Consider the following 25671-nt stretch of genomic DNA (forward strand, 5'->3'; position numbering starts at 1 on the left):
GAAAGTCTTGGTGTCAGTCACAGGGCAAGGGTGATTTCAAGGTCTTGGTTCCAAAGTTCTGGCCACTAGAAACAACGGCAGCGTGGGAGAATGGTAGGCATTGTCTCAAGACATGAGAGTTTTACCCGTTCTAAAATTTCAGACATCACTATTTTTCAAAGTTTAGATCATCTTTTCCAGCAAGCCCTAAGAGCCGTATTAAGAACATGCAGGCTTCACACATGACCTTGAAACTGGTGGTGAGCACGGTCGTGGGCTAGGGGAGGCAGGGATGGGGCAGTAGAGGGGGGAGGCTGTGCAGCTGGGCGTGTGGAGGGCTGTCTGGAGACACCGGGGGAAGAGAAATCAACCTCAGGATCCCAGACTGGGCTCAGACCATCCCAAGTAGCTGCACCCTCCCCCTCTATTAAGCAATGAGTAAAATAGCCATTTTTTTTTTTTTTTTTTTTTTTTTTGGAGAACTGCCTCTCTCCTGACTGGCAAGGCTCACAGATTCCACAGTGGAAAGAAGTGTCTGGAAGAAAAGGATAGAAGGATGAAGTTCTGCAGAGGACAGCCTGTACATGTAACCTGAATAAAATGTCTTGAGAAGAAACTTTGTTTCTTTGTTTTAACCTAGCTTTGTCATTCAAATGAACAAACAGAAACTTCTGTCCACCTTGGAAGGTGGCAGCCAACATGACTTCTTATTCTCCAGGGCAGGAAACAAAGGGTGTGATTTGCCCAAGGGGTGCGTAATATCTGGCCACCACTTCCCCAAAGAGCCAACAAATTCCTGCCATGTTCTAAAATGGTCAGGGAGAGAAGAAGGAGCAGAGTAGCTCACTCCCTACTGAGGATGGAATTTGGGAACTGGTGGCCCTCTTCGAGCCCTTCCGTTTCCTTCTCTGGAGATGCTGAGAACTGACCTTCCATCTTCAACTCCCTATTCCTGATCCAAGGCTGGGAAATTCGTCTTTTTTTAAAATTTTTACGGAAGGCCTAGGAGATTTTTTTTTTAAGATTTTATTTATTTAATTGCCAGAGAGAGACCGCTAAAGAGGGAACACAAGCAAGCAAAGGGAGACTTCCCGCCAACCAGGGAGCCCAACGCAGCTTGATCCCAGGACCCTGGGATCATGACCCAAGCCAAAGGCAGAAGCCTCACCCACTGAGCCACCCAGGGGCCCTCATCTTTCTTCTTAATGTTAATCTGTAACCTCTACTTGAATATCACAAAAACATAAATGCGAGTTAATATTTCTTTTTCTATAAGCAGCCAGAGAAGCCTCGATGGAGGAAAAAGAATTCCTCCATGCAGGAAAAAGAAAGAAAAAACAAAACAAAGAGTCCTATATTCCACCCAACAAAGTGGAGCCTGAACACTTATAAGCCAAAAATACACTAACTCTCCTGTCATCTCTCCTCCCCTCTCCAGAGTCGATCCCGCTTTTAAATGTGCTTTAGTAAGGGGGAGCCCAGCTCCAACACACCCTGGACTTACCAGGGATTTGGAAATGTCAGGGGAACTAGTGGGGCCGCCTGGGGAGCGCCGTAAACCCGGCCTCGGCACAAAGCTTAGCTCCAGGGGCATGGATGAGTCCACATGGGGCCCGGTGACAGAGGTTTTTGTCCCCCAGATGCACATCTGAACCCTTGAAAGGGGACAAAAGGAAGACAATCAGGCCCAGGAGCTGCTTCCCCACGGAGCTCAGTCAGGCGGTGAGCTGCAGGCCTGGCGAGGCCACACTGACCCGCATAGCTTACGGTCAAAAAATCTGAAACCAGCGCCAGGCCTCAGTTTCCCCATAGCACCTACCTCACAGGATGGTTAGTCAATATTAAAAGACCCCCAAGGCCACTCAGCAAGAGTGCGGTCAGTCAGTCACACAATGGAATGTTCCACAGCAGTGAGGACCGACAAAGTACAGCGACACACAAGAAGGATGCTCCTTCTGAACACTACGCGGCAGGAGGCCAGACACAAAAGGGCCAAGTACTGTCCGAGGGCAGTGATCAGGAGCTCACACACAGGCCACACAACACCACCTGCAGCATGGGCAGATGGGATGGACATCCAGGGTGTCTGACCGGTCACCCTGTGAGCTGGGCCTGTCGCAGTGCAGGTCAGCCCCCAGCCGAGGACAGCACAGTGTGTCAGTGGGCCGGGGGCGGGCGCGGGGGAGCCTGAGGGACCTGGCCTGCCTCTGGAACTGCAGGCCCCCCTCGTGGAGCACAAGACGGCCGACATGTAATCACACACCCCGTGGCTGCTGTGACACATGCAGAGGGAGAGTCCTCCGGCCGCCATCACCTAGCTTGTCAAGTCAAGTCAAAGCCTGGGGTCCTGCAGGGAGCAACTGGGATTGTTTTTTAACAGGATTAACCTGACAGGTTTCATCAGTCATGCATTAAAATAATCGTGGAACTCGATTTTGCTGCCTTTTGCGGACTGCATGCTTTGGTACAACAGGACGAGAAATGGATTCAAAACGGCTGGGCAGGCTGGATAGCAATTCCCTGCTTTCCTGCCTCCGTGTGGTATGTGTGAGCTAACTCAGCTGAGGGACCGGAAGGGGCTCCGAGTGCCTTTTTGTGAGCCCGGTTCCCTGAACCATGTGTCTGAACCTTTGAGAATCCACAAGAGGACAAAGTATTTCCAACCACAATCCTGCAGGATCAACACCTCTGCACAACTCGTGCGCATTCCAGAACTCTCTTGGGTTCTCGTCAGCTGATGGAAACATTGGGAAGGGAAGCACGTTCCCTCGGACACACACAAGGCTCCCACCGTTGAACAACATCGTGCTTCTGGGCCTCACCTGCATGTGACAGGCTACACAGTTTGGAAGACTGTGTTCTAGCCTCAGGAGTGTAGGGGAAAGTGGACTGCAACACAGGACTTAGGAGACTCCTTCTCTCTAGCCCCACTCCCCAGGCAAGGAAGAGAGTTTTCCAGACGCCTGGGCTTGACGGTCAGCTCAGTGGGCTGGCCCAGCTCCACCTCAGCCTCTCAACCTGACCACGCCTGTCCTCTGTGTCCCTCCTCCTCCTGAGGACGTGCACACCCCTCCTCTTGCCTGTATGGAGGAGGCCAAGAGGGAGCACTGCAGAGGCCCCCACAACCCAGTCCCACCCCTGAGCTCTGAACCCTCTTCCAGCGCCAAAATCAATAGCCCCGGTCTCATGGATGGTCCAGCCTGATGTGGATGATGGGACGATTTTCTTCACCCTTTCACGCTTATTTTTAGGGAGTGTTTCCTTTCTTCTGCAAAGGTCTTTTTAGATGCCATGCTTCCTAACTTTTCTCGAATACAAATATCCTGCGTGATTATCCAGCATGTACTTTCCATCTGAAGGACTCACCAGAAAGCTCTGACTCCAGAAAGGAGACAACTCCCATGGAGTTGTGGTGGTTTTACAGCCCTAGGAAATCCTTTTACAGGACCTCATAAACATGCCTTGTCTGAATGCTGGTGATTAACTCTGCCCAAAACACAAGGGTCTTCTGGGTTCGACTGGAAAAATCAGCCTCAAGGCCAAGCTGACTGGATTCTGTGTACCCACCTCACAAGCTGTCCCTTTGTTGACTTGTGTCCACGAGACCGGGCACAGGGTGGGGCGTTACACTCTGCTCTTCTGTAGACCCACAGAAACAAGCTAACTCAGCAAACCTTGAGCAAACAGGGATCTTTAATGGAAGATCTGGTTTCAAAATGGAAATCTGGATCAGGTGAGCTGAAGTTTTAGTTTGCGGGGTTTTTTCCCCCCTCTCCTCCCAACCCCACTGCCCACCTGCTTGCTTGCTTGCTTGCTTGCTCTCTTATGTTGGGCATGTGTTGAACCTGAATAAAGACAGTAACCACAATTTCTTTGAACTGACATTAAAAAATGTGATTTAAAAAGCATGGCATGTTTAATGACTTCCCTTCGTGCTATCAATTCTCTATTTTCCTTCCCTTTAAGGAAGACTGTTGCCACCCTATGATTGGGTTATAAAGTGCCTTCAAAATGCCAGGGTCTATACAGGTAAACATCGGAAGTCCCTCTTCTTTGTTAGCCTAATGCTCTTTGTATCATTCTCTGGTCTTTTCCCTTCCATTTTTAATTGTGTAAATTACCCTCAAAAATGACACGTAGCTTCTGGCCAAGAATCCTGTCCCTACTTCCAAAGTCAACTTGTGCTGGCCATTTATTTACCTACCCATGCTTCACAATACTTCACATCAAGTTTTCACAACAGGCCTGAAAACAACCCAAATTTCCACCAACTCACAAATACACATGAGTTATGGCCACAAGATGGAATACTACGCTGCCATAAAAAAGAACGAGTAACACCTGCTACAACACGGACCTTGAAAACATTTTATGAAGTGAACGAAGTGAAGGAAGCTAGAGAGTAAACACCATAGATCATAGGATTACGGTCCAGGAAACATCCAGAAAAGGGAAATATTTGGAGGCGGAAAGTAGACTATTGCTTCTTGGGACTCAGGGTGGAAACAGGAACATTGCAAATGAGCATAAGGAATCTTCTGGGTGTGATGGACATGTTCTAAAGTTAGATTATAATGATGAGTGCACAACTCTGTAAATTTCCTATGAATCTATGATTGTACATCACTGAATCTTTAAACTGGGTTGAGTTTTGTAATATGTAGATTCTTCTTCAAGAAAGCTGTTTTTAAGGATGTCCTTCACATGTTCATTGTTTAATGAAAACGCTGAGTTAGCCTATTTCATTCACTTGGAATCTCTTCAAATTCTTGTCATGGCTCCAAAATACAAAATTTTTGTCAATGACTAAGACTACACACAATAATTCATCTTGACTCTAACATTTATCCTAAGTGGGAAACATCTCCTGTTGGGTAGTGTCTTTATTTTGATGAGACTGGGGTGAGCATGGTCTCAAGGGCTTCGAAGCAGGGGGTGCAGGGATGGCTCAGTCTTTAAGCATCTGCCTTCAGCTCAGGTCATGATCCCAGGGTTCTGGGATCAAGCCCCGCTTCAGGTTCCCTGCTTGGCGGGGAGCCTGCTTCTCCCTCTCCCACTCTTCCTGCTTGTGTTCCCTCTTTTACTATGCCTCTGTCAAATAAATAAAATCTTAAAAAAAAAAAAAAAAAAGGATTTCAAAGCCAGGACTGAGCCCTAAGATAAGAAATGTGCGGGTAAATCAATTGTATGTCCACACAATGGAATACTATATAGCAGGCTTTCTCAACCTTGGCACTACGTGGGGGACTGTCCTATGTATCTTGGGATGGTCAGCGGTGACCTTCCTCCTACTCCCAGTTCCAACAACCAGAAAATGTCCCCAGACATTGTCAACACCCCCTGAGGGGCACAGTCAGCCCTCACTAAGAATCGCGGGGACACCGCATTGAGAATGCACAAAGACCACCACACACAATCCGGACGTTCCTTACAAATGTAAGCTGGCACACAAGAAGCCAGGCATGGAAGAACAGATCATATACAACTCGATGCAGATGAAGTTCAAGACCAAACAAAACTAATGCCACAGTGACCTTGGGAGAGAGAATCAGTGACTGGAGAAGGAGCTTCTGGGAATTGGTCAGCATCTGCTAGGGGCTGGTGACACAGGTGTGTTTATGAAAATTCACTGGGCAGCATAGGTAAGATTTATATATTTTTCTGTATGTATAGTACCCTTCAATAAAGTTTAAAAATAGGGGCCACTGCTGCTGGAGCAGAATACAGGGCATTCAGGGTAACTCAGGAGGGGCGCGGCAGCGACTAACAGGGTGCTAACTCATTCCTCCACCGTGACTCCTTCAGCCCACCCTGACCCATAAGACAGAAATCCAGTGTGTTCCACTGATGAATGATGGCTTGTTCCCGGGCTACTTTGCTATCCAGGTGCCAAAACCAAGAAAGCCACCGCCACCCACCCACTCCAGCCCATTCTCAATTCAGACTTGCAGAGCACAGGCCTCCATTTAATTTCAGTGTGAAACGGAGCTGCAGGAGACAGAACAAAGGCAGGCTCACTCCAGGGCTAAAGAAAAGAATGGGTCTGATTCCCAAATCTGAGAGCAGCCCACGTGCCCGAGGAGGCAACGACCATTGTCTGCTACACTCGTGGAGAATGGCTTGTGCTGGGTCATTCATGCTCTCACTTTCAGCTGGGGCTTCTCCAGACCAGCGATGTGCCTTGCCCAGAGCGGACCAGAGCCAAGGATGGAGTCTCTCGCCATAACGACCTTTGATCTAAGCAGGGTTAGGGGGACTAGTTAGACCCAGGCTCACTAATGGGACCAGTGAGTTCATGCTCTACACAACTTAGCTCCTGAAAGCCTCAAAGTATAAGGAGTTACCTGAAGGAAGTTCGCCTTCCAACCTTGTATGTATATACGCATGTCCAAGTTAACAAATAAATAAGAGAGCAATAAATCTCCGTGGGTCTCTCATGTCTCTGCACACCGTGTGAGTAGGGTGCTAACTGCTGTCTATCCCAGGCTGTCTTTTCAAGGGAATAGCCTTGGATTAGAGAGAGAGCACCTCCACCCAGAGCAACGGGCCTGCCTGCCTATTGCCTATTGGTAAAAAGTTCAGATTCCCGAAGCTCAGAGTTCCTCTCCAGTCATGTAACACACTGCTTGTGCAGGGACCCATCTAGATGCATCCATGTCACTCACCCCCATGGGAGAGGGAGCAACAGAAACCAACGTACATACTAATGTTCGTACTGCTTACTGTGCTAGGAGTAATAAAGTTCTTTGTCCCTAACCCACGGGGTCTTATGTCTTCTGCCTTGATACTCTGACAAGCTTATTGTTACAGAGCTTCTTATTAGATGGTAACTGGGATAAAATCACAGACCTCACAGGTCTTAACTATATACATTATCTAGGTAGGCAGGTAAATGGATAAGTAGATAGACAGAGTCTTCTATTTTTGCAAAGAAAATCTCCTACCTAGCTACTCGTGCTGGTGGAAAGATACTATTAGCTTACTATGTATCCTTCCACAGATATTCTGGGCATTTCTAACTGTATGTATATTGTTTCTTTTTTCTCCTCAATGTTACCAGGTTATAGACATTGTTTTGCACTGTTTTTGTTTTGTTTTGTTTTTTAAGTGTTTGGTGATCTTTCCATATTGGTATACCTAGGGGACACCGGGACACTTCATTCTTTTTTAACAGTGGCAAACTAGTCTGTACTATGGGTATATTAGAATAACAAGCCAGTGCTGAGTATGTACTAAGCCAACTCTTGTAGGGATTGATATTTAGCTTGTTTTCAAGTCTTTATTATGATACTGCCAAGAATATCACACACACATATTATCTTACCCATGTGCAAGATCTCTCTGGAAAAAAAGTTCTAGAATTTGACTTGCTAGCTCAAAAAATATGCTCTATTTTAACTGACAGATATTTCCAAACATCTCTATGATGACTGTACCAATATACACCTTCACTAGCAATGTATGAGAATGCTCATTTCCTCACATTCTTGCCAACACATGTAACCTTCAGTTTTTACCTATGCCAATCTGATGATGAAAAGTTAAATCTCCACTTTTAATTTGTATTTCTGCTAATGAATGAGACTGAGTGCCTTTTCATATGTTTAAGAACCATCTGTATTTCTTTTTCTGTGAATTTCATATTCTTTCACATTTTTTTGTTGATTTTTTTTCTTTCTTTTTTGGGGGGTAGGAGTGATAAATATATATATATATATGCATACAGCTCTATGTATCCTACAAGTTACAAATTTCCCCCACCCCAGGCTGTTATCTTTTGACTTTGTTTCAATTTAAAAAAAAAAAAAAACCCTTTGGCACGTAGTTTTATTTTTTTTTTTTTTTTTTTTTAAATTTTTTTTTTTTAAGATTTTTTTTATTTATTTTTCAGAGACAGAGGGAGAGAGCGCGAGCGAGCACAGGCAGACAGAGAGGCAGGCAGAGGCAGAGGGAGAAGCAGACTCCCTGCCGAGCAAGGAGCCCGATGTGGGACTCGATCCCAGGACCCTGGGATCATGACCTGAGCCGAAGGCAGCTGCTTAACCAACTGAGCCACCCAGGCGTCCCTGGCACGTAGTTTTAAAAATGGTTTTATATTAACCAGTATTTTTACACAAGTTTGTGTATGTGTAATAGCTGAGTTGGCATCACACTTAGAAAGGTCTTCCAGGTTATGAGACTATAAAAGATCCATGTTTCCTTCCTGTAGCTTTATAATTTTATTCTCTTACACTTAAATCGTTGCTCCACCAAATCATTTCTTTTCAAAATAAGTTCTCAAAACACATTAAAATGTTTATCTTTATTCATAAGGCTAAGTATAGCTAAAAAAATGATTGTTATCTCAATTTTATGATCACATTTTTTTTTTTTTTTACACTCCATCCTTGGCAGGCAGAACTAGAATCAATCAGCTCTAGATGCAGTTTGGTTCAAGGTATAGTCCACAGGGGGGCAAGAAGATAAACCTTAGAGAGCTAATGTTGTTTTCCTATGAAGAGATAGCAGATAGGTCTCTGGTAGTGACTTGGTAAGGATGTTCTACTCTATGAAATTTTGAAATTATACCACCTATGAAAATGAACAGCATCCAAAAGCGGCACAAAGAGCTTTCTTGAGGAGGAAATTCACTTGGCAGCTCTCCCTGCTAGCTTTCTCATAGGCTGGTGAGAAGCTTAAAGAAGAATCCCCTACTCTTATTCACCCTGCTTCCGAGATGCCACACCATGTGTTCTCAGTCATTTGCTTTTTTTTTTTTTTTTTTTCTTCTTAAGAAAGCTCTACACCCAACATGGAACTTGAACTCATGACCCTGAGATCAAGAGTCATGGGCTCCACCAACGGAGCCAGCCAGGCCCCCATGTTCTTCGCCGTTTTGGATCCCAAGGTCTCCTGACCCACTATAGGTGAAATTTGGTGTTCTTCCTGATAGTTGTGTAGGAGAATTAGAGGAAAAGGATCATTTTTAATTTCTTTTAGGCTTAATAAAAGGTGGGTACACAGTTTTCAAAAGAGCTATAACCAAATTCACTTCAAAATAAGACAGAAGGAAAAAGAAAGGTGCCATTTTAAAGAAACCAACTGTAAAACACAAAGTCTACCATTACCTTAAAACTGCCATGGGCTTGAGTCATCAAATCTCTTTAAGCCTAAATATCTGTATTAAATGTCAACTTGTTCTTCTAGGTACTGCATTAAGAATGAATAATCTCTGGGAAGGTAAGTGCTGGAAACATGGATTTTTAAACCTAGTGAGATAAATTTAAGTTGATCAAAACCCATAAACAGAAAAACTGAGGCAAGAAAAGTCACAATGGGTGGAAAAGGCTTGGTTATAAATTAAATTGATTCATTCTAACTAATCTTAAGTGCTAGGAATGAAAAACATAAAGGGCCAGCATTTCTGCCCAGGAGGTACTTCCACATTTCCCCCCAGAAATGCCAGTTACACTGACCACTCACAAAGCAAAGGCATTTTTGGAGAGTTCTTCCACTGCGGGTTCCTGATACTCAAGTCTCAAATGTGACAAAGGAATTCTTTTAACTGTATTCCCACTAGAACACACTAGGTTCAACAGTGAGGACTGGAGAGTTACATTATCAAGAATCACAAGCAACTTACAAAAATGGGCCACCCTCTTGATTGTGATATGAGAATGAGGCACATTTCCAAGGCCAAATGGTCACGACAGCCAAGAAGAGCTGACTAAAAGAATGCTCTCCAGGTTTTTCCAGAAAGCTGTCTGCTCATTAGGTAATGGCAAAACAGGACAAGCCTGGCAAGCTTTTAAACATTCCAGTTGTAATATTTCATTTTAAATATTCCACGAGGAATGCAGCCATCACAGAAGTCTGCCTTAGCTAGGAAATGGCCTAACATTTCTGGAAAAAAGAAAAAAATCCAAAAAGGGCAAGCAGCACCCCACAGTAGAGAAACCCAGCCTGTTACTGCCTAGCTGCTGGCCCTCAGACACATTGCAATGCTCCACATCTGCCCAAGCAAGAAATCAGGCTAGACCACGGTTTTCTAGAGGGGAAGAATTGAGGAAACTCCTAGCCAGCTTTTAAAGAAACCAACACACACTGATTTAATCCGATTCTCTGGGAGTGCAGTGCAGGCCTCAGTATTTTGTAAAGCTTAGCAGAATTGAAAAATATTGGACAAGACGTCCACTCAAGCTCCCACTCAGGTCTCAGTCAATTCAGGGAAGCATGCAGAACCCACATAATGAATGGAACACAAGACAGCACCGAACACGGGCAAGCATACAGAGAATTCTAACCAGGGACTTACAACAGCCGGATATTAGCAAAGAATAATACTCTCAATGAAGCTTGGCTCCCCGGTCCATGAACAATAAATATTCTTAATTAATGAAAACAACAACAGAACCACTAGAAGCACAGAACCACATGAAAAGTATTAGGTCATTAACCCCTGGTAATGTTTGTTCTTTTTATCCAATTCCAAACCTACAAACGCTTCCACATCAAGCTATGAAAATGTGGAGACACAAATCTCTTTACTATGAATTACAAATCAGAGTGTGAAAGTGGTAGGTTTTTCATTTCATACATTTTTTTTTCTAAAGATTTCATTTATTTACTTGTCAGAGAGAGCAAGAGAGCACAAGCAGGCAGAGCAGCAGAGGGAGAGGGAGAAGCAGGCTCCCTAGCAGGGAGCCTGATGCCGGGCTTGATCCCAGAATCCTGGGATCATGACCCCAGCCGGAGGCAGTCGCCTAACCAACTGAGCCACCCAGGTGCCCCAGGTTTTTTGTTTCTCACCAGAAAATACAAGGAGTTGATATGGCAAAAGCCAAGAGATTTCTGTATGAGGACATGTGTACTCCTCGTTTTACAGAAGAAAGAAGTAATGATGAATGGTGACAGCCAGAATCAATGCTCCACGAGGGCACTGTAAGTCAAGTCCTTTAAGTGATCTGTTTGAACGAGGCCTTAAAAAATTAAATGCTCAGTCACTTGAGTGTCGGACTTTTGATTTCAACTCAGGTCATGATCTCAGGGTCGTGGGATCGAGCCCCAAGGTGGGCTCCTGTGCTCAGCATGGAGTCAGCTTGGGATTTTCTCTCTCTCTCCCTCTGCCCCTCCCTACCACCATCCCCCAGACTGATGACTCTTAAAGGAAAAAAAAAAAAAAAATCCCTATCCTTGCTCACAACTGTCCTGAGTTCTCTGGATTCTAGATGAAGAGCCTCTGATTTGATAGTCCCACCTGAAGTGGCTTGTTTGTAAGCCTGCAGGCAAGGTGGAGGGCACAGTAGACCCAGGAGCGCCAATGAGCCTGTTGGGGACCAGTGTCGAAGGCCCTGCAGACAGAGCCCTGGACGGTCACACAATATGGGGAGAAGGTGGAGGGCTCTCTGAAGTGGGTCCGTAAGGAGAGCTCTGTGATCTTCTGGAACAAAAATTTAGACACGTCTTTTTTTTAATATTTTCTGCATGGTTCCTTAAGGAATGTACAGCAGCTTGTAAGATACATAAAGCATAGCGAAAGCTCGTGAATCAGAAATGAAGGAAAAAAAGAAAAGAGGAAACGGTGCAGAGACATAAAGGGACAGGGCACCAAGCATGAAGCTGGAGCAAAACCATGCACTGTGGGCTGCACCTTCACACCTGAGTTCACTGGCAGGCGCTTTGAGGGGGGAAGCCCAGACAGTCACACGGTTTCCAGTTTCCAAAGGATGACACCAAAAACAAAAACAAAACAAAACAAAAGAAACAAGCAAACACCTCCAAAAAATAGAACCCTTCTTGTACTAAGAGCAGATGGAAGTTTGTCCCCTGGGTCTCTCTAAGGAGAATATAAATACAAATGAACAATAACTCTGTAATATCATTACAGGAGACAGGACAATGAGTTTCTTGAACTCTTGTAAAAGTAATTTTTTTAAAAAACAAAGGAATGGCAATACACCAAACACAACCCAGTGTGGTGGGGGCGGGGGGAGCTGGCGAAGTAAGGCCAGGCCCCCAGCCCTCTGAATTCAGATGTGAGGACAGGCTCACAGGCTGCTGGCCACAGTGGGTCCGAACTGGGCACTGTACCCCACGGTTGATAGCAGGAGGTGGCAAACATTTCTGAAAGGGGCAGAGAGAGTAGGGATCCCTGGGTGATTCAGGTCATGATCTCGGTCTTGGGATCGAGCCCCACATCAGGCTCCCTGCTCGGTGGGGACTCTGCTTCTCCCTCTGCCCCTCCCCCTGCGTATGCTTGCTCGTTCTCTCTCTGAAATAAATAAAATCTTTTTTTAAAAAAGGGTGGGTCAGAAGGAGTTTTACAGGCCATGGGGTCTCCTGCAAATAGTCATGTCTCTGGGGAAAGTAGCCACAACGTGTAGGTGAATGACCAGTGCCCAGTTAAAACAAAGCTTTATGTAGACACAGGAGTTTGAATTTCACGTACTTTCACATGTCGTGAAATAGAATTCCTCTTTGATTTTTTTACTCAACCATTTAAAAAAATGTAACAACCGGTCTTAGCCTACATACAGGCCGTACCAAAACAGGCAAGGGGCCGGATTTGGGACCTCTGGGGCCTAACCTCCTGACTCCTCACCCACAGGGCCTGGATACCCCTCCCCCACTCCAGAGAGGTCCTTGACTCATGCCCATTTCTTTCCTCTAGCTTCTGTCTATATCAACTTTTTTTAGATAAGGACCATTTCCACATTATCCTCAAAAAGCCAACCAGATGATACCACGAAGAGATATGGGTTCAGCAGTCTGATGTTCCATGGAAATAAGAACATACTCCAGGATGAATTAGCAGCAAAGAAATGCTTTGGTTCTCAGTGTCCTTGTTAGAACACACACACACAGCAGAAACATTTGAATGTACAACTCTACTTCAAGGATCACGTGTCAGAGACACGTGTGTCTTTTAGAGACACATAAAAACACATGTAATTAGCTGAACCACTTAACTACAGGTGTTGTAACACAGGACTTACTCTCTCAGTGGGAATGAGGCCAGATAGTGCCTCGCGACACACAATTAGGGAATCCCAGGAAGAAACCCTTCATTCAAGTATCACTCATGTCCCCAAGCTTCTGTCTTGGGGGACGAAATGAGATACTAGGGATCTTGGGAAGCTGGGCTTGTTGCTACTCTCCCCCTGGCTCATGAGAAGGCCCCATCTCTTTAGTGTCCTTTTCTAGGATTTGTAATACTTGTAACCACCCACTCTGGAGAGCTGCTGGGATTACCTAGAATTTACGAGGAAGCCTGGACGAGTGTGATGAAAGGAAGGGATTGTGCCTTACCCCAAGGAGCCCCGCTAGGGTTCAGGGAGGTGACAACCCCCCTCGTGGAAACACAGCACACAGCAAACTGTGTCCCTCCCAAACGGGAAACTGTTTCAGAACATGCCCCAAACCACAGAGCTGTAGGGTGTGACACAGGTCTGGGCTGCCCTTCTGCAAACACTGACCCTACAATCTGCCCACCATAGGCTGTGTTTTATTACCTCTCTGTATTTTTTTGACACTTTCACAATCAGTTCTGTAATGAGCTGTGCATAGGACACGGGCTCCTTGAATCCTGAAAGATTACAGTTCCGCACGGAGCTGTGGAAATGCCGGCGGAGCCCCTCACACAGCCAGAGAACAGGCGCCGAGCTTGCGGGGCTCTGGGAACGGCAAGGTCATGAATGCTGGTCTGTGCGGCGCTCACATAATGAACAAGGCAAGATCTAGAGTTACATGTAAGTCACTGCCACGATTTCTAAGGACACTTCTTCTTGAGTGCGTGCATTCAACTGCTAGAACACTGAAGCTTTGTGTTGTTAAAGCAAGATGCTGGGTTTCATTCCAAACACCACTGCTCCTAAAAATGGCTACAGAGCCTCATCCAAATGAAAATTTATTGCCTTTTAACGGCATTTGCTAAAATCCACATCTTCTACAGATGATACCACATTCCAGAAAGCCACTGAGGAAAATCCCTGTCAGGGCAACCACGGCGTCTTTTCAGTTTCTTCCCTGCCTTCATCTGCATCCACAAAGACAAAATTCTAAGCCGGCTTTAAATAATCAGAATAATCTTCATCCTGATGGTCTTACCATCCGTGATCTCCATTACATAAAAGAACAAAAGAAAAAGAATGATGGAAAACATAGCATTCATGCTTCCTGGTGGTCACTCCCAGCACTGTCTCTGAAGGCAAGCTGTTTGACCTCCTAAGACCACGGATGAGAACAGCCTGGATGAGAACAGCCGTCAGTCACTTACTTCGTTGGTCACTGTGAGATAAGATGCCGTGGAAAGTCCCCGCATAGATGCTTGATCTCTCCTTGCTCCCTCTGTTTAGGGAACCCAGCTGGATCAAGGAAGATGCCTTTCGGAACCCTGAGGGAGATTTACACGGCGACCAAGAATCCGTCTCACAGGGGCGCCTGGGGGGCTCAGTGGGTTAAGCCTCTGCTTTCGGCTCAGGTCATGCATGGTCCCAGGGTCCTGGGATCGAGCCCCGCATCGGGCTCTCTGCTCAGCAGGGAGCCTGCTTCCCCCTCTCTCTCTGCCTGCCTCTCTGCCTGCTTGTGATCTCTGTCAAATAAATAAATAAAATCTTTAAAAAAAAAAAAAAGAATTCGTCTCACAGTGTGCTGTTTAAAAGACTTCTTAAAAGAAAGACTCAGGCTGTCTGCTATCAGCTCTGGTCATGATCTCAGGGTCCTGGGGATCAAGTCCCGAGTCAGGGTCCCTATTCAGCAGGAAGCTTGCTTCTCCCTCTCCTGCTGCCACTCCCCCTGCTTGTGTCTCACTCTCAAATAAATGAATAAAATCTTCTGAAGAAAATAGGTAGACTCAACACTGGGGGAAAAAAAAGGGGGGAAGAAACCAGGTATTCATGATGACCCAGATTTTCCCGCTCATTAAAGCAGCTAACTGTGCTGCTACAGCTCATCTTCTGGACAGAAGCGTGCATCCAGCATGTCTGGCACAGTGAAGACACGGCTTCTTGTGATCCCATTTCTCTGCTGTCACCGCTCTACTCTCTTCGTTGAAATACGGTAACCCGGGGCGCCTGAGTGGCTCAGTGGGTTAAGCCTCTGCCTTCGGCTCGGGTCATGATCCCAGGGCCCTGGAATCGAGCCCCGCATCGGGATCTCTGCTCAGCAGGGAGCCTGCTTCCCTCTCTCTGTCTGCCTCTCTGCCTGCCTGTCTGTCTGTCTGTCAAATAAATAAATAAATAAAATCTTCAAAAAAAAAAAGAAAGAAAGAAAATAAAAATAAAGAAATACCGTAACCCTGACTCCAGTAAAGGAGTTCACGCTCATGCCCAGAATTGCACCCACTAGTGCTGCTCCCTCTTCTTCACCCTAATGCGACCGTTACCCCAAAACAGAAGGTGCCTTCTAACTCTCAGAGTCTCTACATGTGCCTTGTCGGTCCCTACTGAAATCAAAGCCATCTCCATCTGGCTGCCAACACCCGTCAGCTTTGACCTCCATTTGGGTCAAATTTTTATTGTATGAAAAATACACTGGTGGCCTGGTCACCTTTTATTGTGTCTACGAATCACACTTACTACTTGGCTCGAGTACTAGCAGCTTTAGTGGAAACAAACCATTCTGTGTTGGCTGAATAGGAACACAGTGGTGAGGCTGACAAATAAAACTGTTACCCATGCCATGTTGGGTCTGAACACAGAGAAAATTCATTTTCCAATTACTCACCTTCTGTCACCTGAAGGGGGGAAAATGTGTGTAAAGGTAAAGGAACACACATTTGCTATCGTGTTTCCTTTACCCTTTAAAAAAAAAAAATGCTGGGAAGTATCTCTAAATAGAATTCATTACTGGGGCACCGGGGTGGCTGAAGTCAGTGACGTTTCTGACTGTTGATCCCAGCTCAGGTAGTGATCTCAGGATGGGGAGATCGAGCCCCTGCCTCGAACTCTGTGCTGGGCGTGGAGTCGGCTTGAGACTTTGTCTCTCCCTCTCCCTCTGCCCCACCCCCCACCCTGCTTGTGTGCTCTTGCTCTCTCAAAGAAGAAAGAAAAAAAAAAGGAGAAAAAGAAAGAAAGAAAAGCTTTCATGACTATTATCTTGAGATATTAGCACTAGGCAGCTGCCAAAATATTTTGCAAATGAAGCAGTAATACTAGTTACCTCAGTCTCCTTCCCTCTATGAAATAAACAACTTATTAACCACAGAGGAGCTAAGAAGATTTTAGCTTCTCCTGTGAGTAACTCTCTAAAGACTTCTTTCAGTTAAATGAGCTCCCTCCTGACTATTTGTTCATAAGCTTGCTTCCTGAGATGATGAGAGCCCTAGGTGAGCTAAAATAAAGCACAGGAACCCCCTAGAACAGGGCCTGTCACATTCGTGCTCAGTGCTGAAGAGGAACAAGTCGCAACACCGTAGGAATTTTCTAAGAAAACATGCTCTAGAAATCAAAACTCCTGATAAATATGCAAATCCCTCAGGTGGAATCTTAATGTCAACGTTTTAGGAGCTCTCTTCTATGACTCATGTAAACACAATGGATAAAAAAGTATAAAAAATTTATACACAAAGTATAAAGTTTTTTCTTTTATTTTTTAGTAAGGACTCAGTGCATTGCTGTATTACTACTGATCCTATGGTCCAAAAGCTGTAACTACTCATATAATTTTGGAACGGCCCCTCTCTCCTGGGACTCAGTGGACTGGGTAGATTCACGTGGCAGGACCACACAATCATTATAGTAGACTTTATGGTACTTCATGAATTTAGGATAAACAGAGATGGATGGATTTTCAGGCTAAGATGGAAATTCCAAGAACTACAGAATCGAAGGTCTGAGTGTGTAACTGACAAGGTCCGACTTCTATCAAATACAGTTTTATCTGTATCACATACCATATAATCACTGGCATCGCTTGCTTTTTTTTTTTTTTTTTTATAAAATAATTAAACTGAGAAGGCTTAAGGGAGTGAGTGAGGTTAAGGGAATAGGTTGAATTTTTGAAAGGGATATGGGCTGCCCACTCAAAAAATACTTCAAAATAGTAAACTTAACATTTGGGGAACACTGGTTTTTGGTATCTCCAGAAGGTCAAAACAAAATGCTAGAGCTAAATCAGGGTGTAATCATGACTCATTGATAATCAACTCGGGAGTGGTGTTTTGTTTTGTTTTTTAATCTATGGAAAATATTTCCAAGTCAATAAAAGAAGAAGCAAAACTGTAGAAAGAAATGGGTAGGGCCTCCTTCAAAAGGAATGTGCTACAGACAGAAGTGGTGGGGGTGTAGTCAGGGGCCAGAGTTCCAGCTCCATGGTTGGCTCACCAGCCAGCTGGCAGGGAAGACGGCCCTGGGCAAGCTTGGAAAAGCTGTGTATCAGTCACAATTACACAGGGCTTATTAAGATGAGCTCTTAATTTTTCTTCCAGAAGTAAAATGTTAAGGTCCTGTATTTAAAAATACATTTTTAAAGCAGGAACAGCCTTGTTAAGCATCTGACTCTTGATCTCGGTTCAGGTTGATCTCAGGGTCACTGAGTCCAAGCCCTGCCATTGGGCTCAAAAAAATAAAAATAAAGAGAAACAATCTGAATTAAAAGTAAATCATTTAAAATTCTGGAACACCGGGGTGGCTCAGTGGTTAAGCGTTTGCCTTCGGCTCAGGTTGTGATCTCGGGGTCCTGGGATCAAGCCCCTCATCATCAGGCTCCTTGCTCAGTGGGGAGCCTGCTTCTCCCTCAGCCTGCTGCTCCCCCTGCTTGCGCTCTCTCTTTCGCTCTCTCTCTCCCAGACAAATAAATAAATATAGTCTTCAAAATTTTAGCTTAGTAGAGAAAAGGATATTTTAAATTGTATGAGAAGTCAGTGGGAGAATTGTGTGGATTTGGACCCGGGGTACTGTAGTACTTACTGACTGGGCAGAAGGTGGAAAGAGTATAAAGGTTGTGGGTGGGGTGTTACAATTAGAAAAAGTCAATGCTATGTTTAGAAAAGACTTAATGACAGAGTTTGAATGGACTAAAAAACTATAATTAGAAAATACAAGGCTTTAGTAGCTACAGCTAATGACGGCAAGCCCAGATCCTAGGCGGGTTATTCAGTAAACCCTTGTTGAATGAACGGAGTCTGAGGTACGTGAGGACGTGACAGGAACAAAAAGGGAAAAGATTTTAGAGACCTTAAGGAAAACAAAGTAGTGGACAACGGGACCAGGAGCCGGGCACTGAAAAGAGAATTCAGGTTTTTAACAGTAGGAAATACATAATAAAATAAAAATTGTCGCCAATATCTCGGGTTGCTCATCTTGCTAGAAATTGGGAAGGCATGAATTATCCGTAAATAAACGATGACTTGGGAGGGAGTGAATGAAAGAGCTTTTGAGGATAATATCTCAGACTTTAACGTAGGTGATGTAGGTCTCTAACCAAAGTCTGCAAATGATTTTCAAAGCACAGACCCCTCATACATTAAAAAGAAAAGAAATAACTGCAGTAGCACTACACTAGCTATAGACACTGGGTGGATAAATATCAGTATTTTTCATAACAGAACACAGAAAGCATTTGCTAAGTAGATATATACAGCAAATCTTAAGCTGGCATAGAAATGATCACCTCTAACGATGTAGCAGGTGACATAGTACATTCACGCAACTTTTAGAAAAGCTTTGTAACAGGACACAGGCCATACAGTTTTATTGCCAAAAGTTAATATTTGCTGCTGGATTGAGTTTGCTGTGTTTATGTGGCAGTTATGTTTCCTCGATACCAGTTACAGCAAAATCAACTTCCAGAGAAAATCTGAAATGCAGAAAGAGCTGCTGAGAAGGTTTTACAGGAAGTCACCCCAGCCAATGGATGGAAGTCACCATGTGTTATCAGAGGAGAGTTCAAGTTCAAGTTTGGGACAGTGGCTCCCTTACAGAGAGAAAAAAAAATAGTTCCCTCTTGTGCACCAACTTATGCTAAGTTGAAAAAACTATCTGGTGACTGAAAAGGCAGAAAAGAGGAACAAGAAGACCAAATCTGTACATATCCAATGTTATTGTTAACTGACCTTGCTGGAAAATTTTATTTCATATTTATTGAAAGCGAAGGGTGCTGACACACCAGTGTGAGTCTGCGAAAGAGTGCAGTGTCCTGTGCCTTGCGCTGGGCTCGGGGAGAGAGGGGCCAAGTAGCTTGGGAGACTCTGAAAGCAGGGGACACTGAATGTGCCTGTGATCCCAAACGGACCCCAGAGGACAGGAGGCATAGACAGATTCCAGCAGCCCTCAGAGCCCCTCAAAGTGCCAGCCTGGTCACACCAGGGCAGGAGCCTGGTTCCCACACTCCTGGGAATGGCGGGGAGTGTCAGGATCTCAGCCCCAGAACTGTGCTGGGGCTGCTGTGACCTCAAGGTAGCCAAGGACATGGAAAAAGAAGAAGGGGCCTTTCAGACCAGAATGCACTTGAACTAGACCAACACTAAGGAGGAGATAGAACGGTGCACATCTCAAAGGATGCCCACCCAGATAAGGTAAGAGCCCCCCCCCCCAGCCCTGACATTAGTATTTTGTAAGGAAAAAGGATTAAATTAAATACTTCTGACTAGCAATCTGATTTTGGTTTTTAAAGCACTTCTTTTTAAAGTGCTCCCTTTATAAGAATGATACAAGTAGGGAAGATAAAGGTGGCATAGGAAACATTAGTGACACACAGGAATCAAGAAGAGGCAGAGATGTTTGTCTCCAGCACTGATGGTCTAGGTTACACACATTTCCTTCCATGCAAACAAACAAGAAATGCAAGTTATAACATAATCTAATTAGAAACATCAGAAGCTGACAAGAGAAAAAGAAACTACCAGGTTAAAATCCACAAGGAAGTAGGGATGTAAGAGGCAGGCAAGCAGGGAGGCACTTTTCTCCTGGCAGGAGCAGGTGTGAACGATTTTGACAGCCTCATGGGGAGCTGAAGCAGAAATTGAAGCCCGGAACGCACCCAAGTGGGAAGAATAAAAAAGTCTTGTCAAGTTAAGCCGAGGCTCATGAGAGTCCTCCCCTACACGGACGAAGAAACCCACCTCCCACACGGACAGGCTGCAAGGACAGTTTGCCTTGGCATTGAAAGTATTCCTGCGGGGAGGCGGGGTGGGTGTGAGAACTTGTTTGCAGAAGCTGGCCCTTGTGTGCAAAACTGCAACTCAAATTCATCTCACCTGGGTGGTCTGAAACACCTGAAGTGGTAAATTTAGGTGAAAGTGGTCCCAGACCCGTGATGCTGCCAGAGACCAGGCAGAAACAAAACAAATTCTACCCCGAAAAAAGGCCATTCATCCTAAGCCTCAAAGAACCCCTGCAAGTCCTTTTTCAGTGGTAATGACAAATGCCCAGGCAAAAATAAGCAAGCACACGGGAGCAGACAGAGGAGAGAGAAGGGGAACTCTCAGAAAAATTGAGATCCTACAAGCACATTCACCCTTTAATGAGTTCTGTGGCCATGTGTGCAACAACAACTTACTGAGCACCTAGTATGTACCAGGTGCTGTATCAGGTCAGGTCAGCTGTGTCATCGCAGCTGTCCTGTGAACAAGTCACCCAGGGGGTGAAAGCTTCGTTGAATAGATATTATATTCATGTTCATTTTTGTTTGGTCTCTGTGTTTTCCTAAGACTTCCAAACACAAAGACTAAGGAGTGCCCGGGACTATTTATTCAAGGACTTTGACATAAACAGTCACCTCCTAGAGGACTGACATTGACACTGTTGATTCCTCTTCAGGTCCCCAAACCCACGTTCGAGTTAGGCCAAATGATCCTCTAAGCAAACCGCAGACTCTGTGCCTGGACAGAAACATGATGAAAGACACGGAGCTGCATTTATCTTTAATGGCAAAGGTCCACACAGAGGAGTCTGGGGTAACAGCATGAATTGGACAAACACTAATTTTAAGGCAGATGTGGAAACAGTTGAAGGCACAGGAAGGGTGGAGAGAGGTTAGTCCTATAGTGACACCTACACAGAAGGCCTTTCTTTCTAGGCCAACGCTGTTGGCAAGATCTTGCCGATCTTTGGGTGACTCTGGTGTGTGCGCACTCATGACCGGCCCTGCTCTTCTCCAGCTTTTCATGGACGATGGCTCAGATCAGGACTTCTGTTCTTCTGCAGCTGTTCGCTCTTATTAAATATTCTGGTAGTTCTTATTTACCCAGCTTTTGGAACACTAGGACCTGTATTTTCTGCTTTTTGTTTGACGAACCAGGACATTGTAGTGGAGTGACTACAGCTACCACATACAGGGGACTTCCTCGGGGCCTGGAACTTCGCGAGATACTTTTTAGTTCTTTACTCCTCACAACCTTGTAGGGGCTAAGGCATCATTACCTCCATTTTACAGACGGATACTATGCACCAGAGATTACATGCTGGAACAGATATAGCAGGAGCATGAGTGTGGATAGGTGGACAGACCTGGACTGAAACCCTGACCGGCTCTAGGCATGCTCCTCCCCTAGAGACAAGGCTCAGTTTGGCAGGGCACAGGCCTCCGCGTGGATGAAATGAAAGACGGTGTGGCCTCTAAGTAGTGCTGGTTTCTCCTTCCTTCCTATGGATACTCGTCGAAAATTCCTGTCTCCCCCTATAGAGCATCGTCAAATAGTTTTCGAAGTAACTCCTATTGGAAAACTAATGTGGTATTATACAGACTCCATAAAATAATAAAAGGTTGGGGCGCCTGGGTGGCTGCCTTCGGCTCAGGTCATGATCTCAGGGTCCTGGGATCGAGTCCCTCATCGGGCTCTCTGCTCAGCAGGGAGCCTGCTTCCCTTCCTCTCTCTCTGCCTGCCTCTCCGGAGGTCTACTTGTGATTTCTCTCTGTCAAATAAATAAATAAAATCTTAAAAAAATATAATAATAATACAAGGTAAATAATCGCTTATATTTATGGATCGTTTTAAGGTACTAATACCCCTTCACTCCTTCCCAACCACTGGTTTGCTTGATGTTTTGGAAAGTTTTTTTTTTTTTTAAGATTTTATTTATTTATTTATTTGACAGAGAGAAATCACAAGTAGATGGAGAGGCAGGCAGAGAGAGAGAGAGGGAAGCAGGCTCCCTGCTGAGCAGAGAGCCCGATGCGGGACTCGATCCCATGATCCTGAGATCATGACTGGAGCCGAAGGCAGCAGCTTAACCCACTGAGCCACCCAGGCGCCCTTTGGAAAGTATTTTACTATCTCATTTGTCTTTTTTATCTCTGGGACATAATAACATTGTCTGAACACAACAACACTGCCTTGAAAAAAATGCTAATCCAGGAAATGATGCAAGAAGAAAGAATCAGGCCTTTGCCTTTCTTTCCAGTCCTGTGGAGGCAGACTGACTGCCTCCTTCCTTTTCCTGGGTCTGGGTGCATGCGGGCGGGACGTTTGGTGGCCAGAGCTGGAGGTAAGTAAGGCACGGGAGGGAGAGACGGATGGGACACAGTGTTGTCTGTGCTTTTCCTGGTAAGGATGCCTAGCCCAGAAGGAATGTGCTACCTTTCCTTATAAAATAAATAAATAAATAAATAAATAATTTCATTTTCTTCTCAAGCTCTTAAGAAAGTCATCCTAGGGACGCCTGGGTGGCTCAGTTGGTTAAGCAGCTGCCTTCGGCTCAGGTCATGATCCCAGCGTCCTGGGATGGAGTCCTGCATCGGGCTCCTTGCTCGGCGGGGAACCTGCTTCTCCCTCTGCCTCTGCCTGCCATTCTGTCTGCCTGTGCTTGCTCTCTCGCCCTCTCTCTCTGATAAATAAATAAAATCTTAAAAAAAAAAAAAAAGCTTAAAAAAAAAAATAAAGAAAGTCATCCTATAATTGCTCATTCAGAGTGTGCCCCCCCCCCAAAAAATCCTCGGAAAGATGTACTGTATTCATCCCACACAGTAGGAGTGCAACAAATATTTGCAATTATCACAGTGACCGTAGTGTACATCGACCACCCTCTGTGGACAACGCAGAAAATAATGCAGGGATTCCTGTGAGTCTCTGAAAAAGGCAGCCCCGCCTCACTTTTAGGATAGCTTTCTAGATCAGCACGACCTATTTCTCAACTAATGATTATTTCCAAGGCCAAGCGTGTGGACATATTTTGTCTGGGGCTGCAAGGTTTCAGATACATTCAGAGTTAACATTTAAAAGCTTGAGAGAGGGGCGCCTGGGTGCCTCAGTAAGTTAAAGCCTTGGCCTTTGGTTCAGGTCATGATCCCTGCCTTTCTGCTCAGTGGGGAGCCTGCTTCCTTCTCTCTCTGTCTGCCTCTCTGCCTACTTGTGATCTCTGTCAAATAAATAAATAAATAAAATCTTTGAAAAAAATAAATAAAAGCTTGAGAGATTTCAGATGCATTTAAAGCTGGCTTCCTTTACCTAGCCGCCTCTACTGGGCCCTTCTGGAACTCGTGTTAGTATGTGGATTATAATCCTGTTGGCCAAATAAAAGTTCAGAAGTGCTGCTAGCTTTTTCAGGTGTTAATTTAATCCTACACAGAACACACACACACCCAAACAAAAAATAGAAGGCTTAAAATGAGCAGATAGGAAAAGCAAACCCTCTGGACCCTCAAATTTCTCACTCTCTGACTGCACAGGGCCCGGCATCAGTTTGTAGGCCCTGCTCTCAGACCCTCCTCACTGCAGGAGGGTCTGCTGACTGGCGTGTGAAGGAAAAGACCACCTACCCCTTCCTTACTAATGCCTGACAAAGCTCCCTATCAGAACCGGCAAGGGATTCTTGAAGCAGGCAAGAAGTACTAAAACCCCACTGATAGGCAAAGCCGCCAAGTGCCACCACAGCTTGTCAAGTAGAAGATACCATATTAGATGGGAATAAAACAGATGCTTTTCACTTAATATTTTTAAAGATAGTACAATATTGAGAGTCTCCGCACTTGAAGATTGCTCCTATAAAAGGCAGCTGGATGCCGATCACTCTCGCTTCTTTAGTTGATGCCGCCTTCATTCTGGACCTTCTTGCCTGTCTTATGTGATCCCCTAAAACGGAGCCCCCACTGCCTTTTCCTTGCTGCCACCCCTGCCCAGCCCTGGTCAGGACCCAGCCCCCTTCAGGACCCTCCCGCTCAAGTCCTCCTTGGCCATCTCTCCTCCCAGCCGGCCAGGAATACACCTCAAAGATAGTTCAGTGATAAGCATAATAACAGTAATAAACACGTACTGAGCACCTACTCTGTGCCAAGTTCAAGTCTAATTCTATGAGGCGGTGAACCCTCTCGGGAACCAGCATAAACCACCTGAGGCTTGTGGTGTGATAAAGATCAACCATTCGCAGTCGGCCTGCGCACTGAGGCCTAAGCGAGGCTCGCAGCCCACCTCTGGTGTGGACCGAACCCCTGTCTGCAGGGGTCTTCCCACGGAGTCAGTGATCACTGCTACCATTTTTAGGAAGCAAAATTAATAGGAGCCTCTACTGGGGGCACCTGGGTGGCTCAGTCGGTGGAGCAACCGACTCTTGATCTCAGCTCAGGTGTTGATCTCAGGGTCGTGGCTTGAGCCCCTCACGCCCAATGTGGAGCCTACTTTAAAAAAAAAAGAAAAAAGAAAAAAGAAAAATAGGAGCCCCTATTGCCAAGAAAGGAACTTTTCTTTGACAATCTATTTCCCAAAAGGGGATGGCCCGGATCACTTCTGGATTAAGCTGAACCTCCTCAATACAGTCCACTCATCTGAACCCACCGAGCCGAGGAGCCCCGGGGCGGACCCCGAGGTGCTGCCCGCTGCCAGCACGGCGCTGAGTCAAGCTGAAGGGCTAAGGGCCGCCAGGGGAGGCGGCTGCCGGTTCCTCCACGAGGTCTGTCATTAACGTCCCCTCCGAGGAGGTGGCAGGCACAAAACCCCAGGGAGTGCCGCCGACGTGCGCCCAGCGCACAGACCCGGCGGAACCGGCCGGGGCTCTGGGCCACCCACTAGCGGCGCGGAGATGACACGGAAGAAAAGGCGGGTCCGGGGAAGCTCTTGGGGAAGAGAGGAAATCTCCCGTCCCTGTCCCTCTGGCACGGTCAGGACCGCCGCGCGCTCCGGAGCCCCCCTCCCGGACGTGGCAACCCCGGGCCGCGCAGGTTCCCCGGGGCGCGGGCGGAGACGGACTGCCCCGCGAGGGCTGCCCAGCGTCCCCGCTCCCAGCTCTCCCTCCTCCTCCTCCTCCTCACTCCCAGCGCCGGAGCCTCCGCGCCCGGCTGCTCGCCCGCTCCCGGAGAAGGGGACCCAGTGCCCGGGAGCGGCGGCGGGGTGGGGGCAGGCGGCCCGCAGCCTACCGTCTTCTGTTTCTTGATCCCCGACATGCTGGCGGACTGGACGCTGCGCGGCGGACGGACGCTCGGAGCTCGACTCCCGGGAGCGGAGGTGCGGGACCTCTCAGCGCGGCGGCGGCTGCTGGGGCCCGACTCCCGGGAAGGAGGTATAAAAAGGCTCCCGCAGACACGTCGCACTTCCCTTGACCGGCCCCCTCCTCCTACTCCTCCCCCCGCCGCGCTCCTCTCCGCCCCGTCGGCTCCGCCAGCAGCGCCCAGCCCAGGGGACCCGGCCGCCGCCTGGGCGGGTCCCGGCCCGGCCCCCTACTCGCCCGAGCGGCCGCGCCCCGGCCAGGCCGGGGTCGAGTTCGCCCTCCCCTCGCCCGCGCCCAGCCGGTGCCAGCGCGCCCCCGCCTCCCGCCCCACCCCGCGTCTCTTCCAGGAAGGATTCCA

General features: G+C 46.4%; 1 protein-coding gene across 3 annotated transcripts in view; it reads right to left on the reverse strand.

The window, feature by feature from the left end:
- PAPSS2 (3'-phosphoadenosine 5'-phosphosulfate synthase 2) overlaps positions 1–25671 on the reverse strand; it is a 120203-nt gene that overhangs the window by 45238 nt on the left and 49294 nt on the right. The window contains exon 1 of one of the 3 annotated variants that reach the window (XM_032313427.1): positions 25243–25595. The exons of the other annotated variants lie outside the window; for them this stretch is intronic. Coding sequence (XP_032169318.1) covers positions 25243–25269 — 27 coding nt within the window. The 5' untranslated portion in view covers positions 25270–25595. Of the gene's footprint in view, positions 1–25242; positions 25596–25671 lie in introns of those variants that run through there. 3 annotated transcript variants of the gene reach the window in all.

Source organism: Mustela erminea, chromosome 14 (genome assembly GCF_009829155.1).
Source record: "Mustela erminea isolate mMusErm1 chromosome 14, mMusErm1.Pri, whole genome shotgun sequence".
Classification (NCBI taxonomy): domain Eukaryota; kingdom Metazoa; phylum Chordata; class Mammalia; order Carnivora; family Mustelidae; genus Mustela; species Mustela erminea.